The sequence below is a fragment of the Emiliania huxleyi genome (assembly GCF_000372725.1).
Source record: "Emiliania huxleyi CCMP1516 unplaced genomic scaffold EMIHUscaffold_2753, whole genome shotgun sequence".
NCBI classification, from domain to species: domain Eukaryota; phylum Haptophyta; order Isochrysidales; family Noelaerhabdaceae; genus Emiliania; species Emiliania huxleyi.
This window is the reverse complement of record NW_005199967.1, coordinates 1-2,292: the sequence shown is the minus strand read 5'-3', so window position 1 is coordinate 2,292 and position 2,292 is coordinate 1. Positions and strand designations below refer to the sequence as shown.

Here is a 2,292-nt window from a genome sequence, read left to right as displayed (position 1 = left end):
CGCCGGCGCGCACTCTGGTATTGGCTGTTGAAGTGGGCGAGCGGTCCAGCAGCCACGGACAGCACGGTGCCGCCAGGCGAGCTGCTGTCGACCGTATCGACAAGCCTGTCGATGGCGGACGTCCTCGCCGACTGGGACGCGGCGCTCAGCTGCGCATTTTCTGCCCGAAGTCGCGCATGCGTCTGCTGGGCAGCAGTCAGCTGTTGCTGAAGCCCGTGCTGGCCCTGCTGGGAGGCCCGCGCGCGCCGCTCCGCCTCCTCCCGCTGCGCCTGCTCCTGCTGCGCCCGCTGCTCGGCGCGCTGGCGCGCCCGCTCAGCCTCAGCGAGCTCAGCAGCAGTGGGAAGCGGCGCCACCGCTGCTGGCGGCGGTGGCGGTGGAGGCGCTGGAGCGGTGAGGGCGAAGGCGCCGAGGTCGCCAAGCAAGTGGCGAACAGACACAGAGACGCGGGCGTGGCAAGGGGGGTGGGCGGTGCCAGCTGCAACGAGGGCGGCAAGGCCGCCCGCGCCAAGGATGGCCTGCTTGCACGCGTCGCTGCCGGCAGCCATGTTCTGCAGCGCGCCGCAGCCGTACTGCTGCACCTCCACAGCCGCAGCGTGAGCACGCATCGCCGCCACCACAGCCGCAGCCCCGCCCGCATCCACCACCGCCTGCTTGCACACGTCGCTGCCGGCAGCCATGTTCAACAGCGCGCCGCAGCCCTCCTGCTGCACCTCCACATCCGCAGCGTGTCCGACCATCGCCGCCACCACAGCAGCCACACCCGCCTCCACCACCGCCTGCTTGCACGCGTCGCTGCCGAGAGCCATCGTCCGCAGCGCGCCGCAGCCCCGCTGCTGCACCTCCACATCCGCAGCGTGAGCAGGCATCGCCGCCACCACAGCCGCAGCCCCGCCCGCGTCCACCACCGCCTGCTTGCGCGCGTCGCTGCCGACAGCCATGATCCGCAGCGCGCCGCAGCCGTGCTGCTGCACCTCCACAGCCGCAGCGTGAGCACGCATCGCCGCCACCACAGCCGCAGCCCCGCCCGCGTCCACCACCGCCTGCTTGCGCGCGTCGCTGCCGAGAGCCATGATCCCCAGCGCGCCGCAGCCAGCCCGCTGCACCTCCACAGCCGCAGCGTGAGCACGCATCGCCGCCACCACAGCCGCAGCCCCGCCCGCGTCCACCACCGCCTGCTTGCACACGTCGCTGCCGGCAGCCATGACCCCCAGCGCGTCGCAGCCAGCCCGCTGCACCTCCACATCCGCAGCGTGAGCACCCATATGTGCCACCACAGCCGCAGCCCCGCCCGGATCGGTCGCCCGCGCCATCCCCTGGCACGTTCTTTCTTTTTCTGCGCCGTTCGAACCGGTATCGAGCCTTTCTGCTGTGAGAGAGAGTTGGAATGTTTAAATTCCTTTTCTGCGACCGCCTTTTGTTGTAAAATTCTTTTTCGTGCCTTGCCTGTCGCGTGAATCGTGTTGTGCGACCGCCTTGCTTTCTAAAATAGGGGAAATCGCGTGCCCGTGACCCGTGCGACTCGATTCTGGGGCACTCTGCTGACGAGGAAACTGTGCGAGCTGCGACGTCCGACGAACGACGTCGACGATGTGCGTGTGCCGCGTGGCTGTGTCGGGTGTCGCATCGCTTTTCATTTCTTTAAACTCATGGCGCCGCCGCCGGGCGCCGGCGGGTAATATCTGTGAAAAGTGTGTGATCTGTCACCTCGCAGATCTCATGCCACCGTCCGCGGGCGGCGGCCGCGCCTCTCGCCGTACACAGCACAGATAGGGAGAGACCCATGCCCCCGCCGTCCCCGCCCGCACACATGCAGATAGTCAAATGCGGGGCGTCGCCCACCTCCTCCGCCCGCACGCCAGCATGGCTAGGGCTGCGGCGGGGCTCAGCCCTCGACGGCGAGCGCGACACGTAGCGATGCTCCTCCTCCCGGCGGCGCGCGCGCCCCTACCCGCGAAAGTTGGCCGCCGGCTTTGCCGCGCCGGCACGGCCCAAAGGCACGGCCAAACAGCGGCCCACGCGCGTGCGCCGTGTCCACGCTGGCTCACGCGATGGTTGGCTCCTCGTCGGCGAGTGAGGAGGAGCCCATGCTGACGGGCTTGCCCAGCAGCCGCAGCGCCGTCGCCTCTATGAACCTCTGGGAGAGGCCCGCCTCCTCGTACTGCTCGCCCATCGAGCCAGCCTCGATGTACTTGTCGGGCAGCACCATCGGCCGCGCCTTGAGCGTGCCCTCGTCCAGGAAGCCGCCCAGCGAGAGGTAGTGCAGCACGTGGTCGCCAAACCCGCCGATGGAGC

The 2,292-nt window shown here is 69.3% G+C and overlaps 2 protein-coding genes across 2 annotated transcripts; both read right to left on the bottom strand.

Annotated features, from left to right (window-relative positions):
* Window positions 1–13: 13 nt before the first annotated feature.
* Window positions 14–1,310, bottom strand: EMIHUDRAFT_123626 (hypothetical protein; the record flags this gene model as incomplete). The annotated part of the gene is made up of 1 exon (XM_005776639.1): window positions 14–1,310. A coding segment is annotated over one exon (1,297 nt), but the record flags the coding sequence as incomplete, so codon positions are not given.
* Window positions 1,311–2,041: 731 nt separating this feature from the next.
* Window positions 2,042–2,227, bottom strand: EMIHUDRAFT_254806 (hypothetical protein; the record flags this gene model as incomplete). Its single annotated transcript, XM_005776638.1, has 1 exon — window positions 2,042–2,227. A coding segment is annotated over one exon (186 nt), but the record flags the coding sequence as incomplete, so codon positions are not given.
* Between the last annotated feature and the right edge of the window lie 65 nt (window positions 2,228–2,292).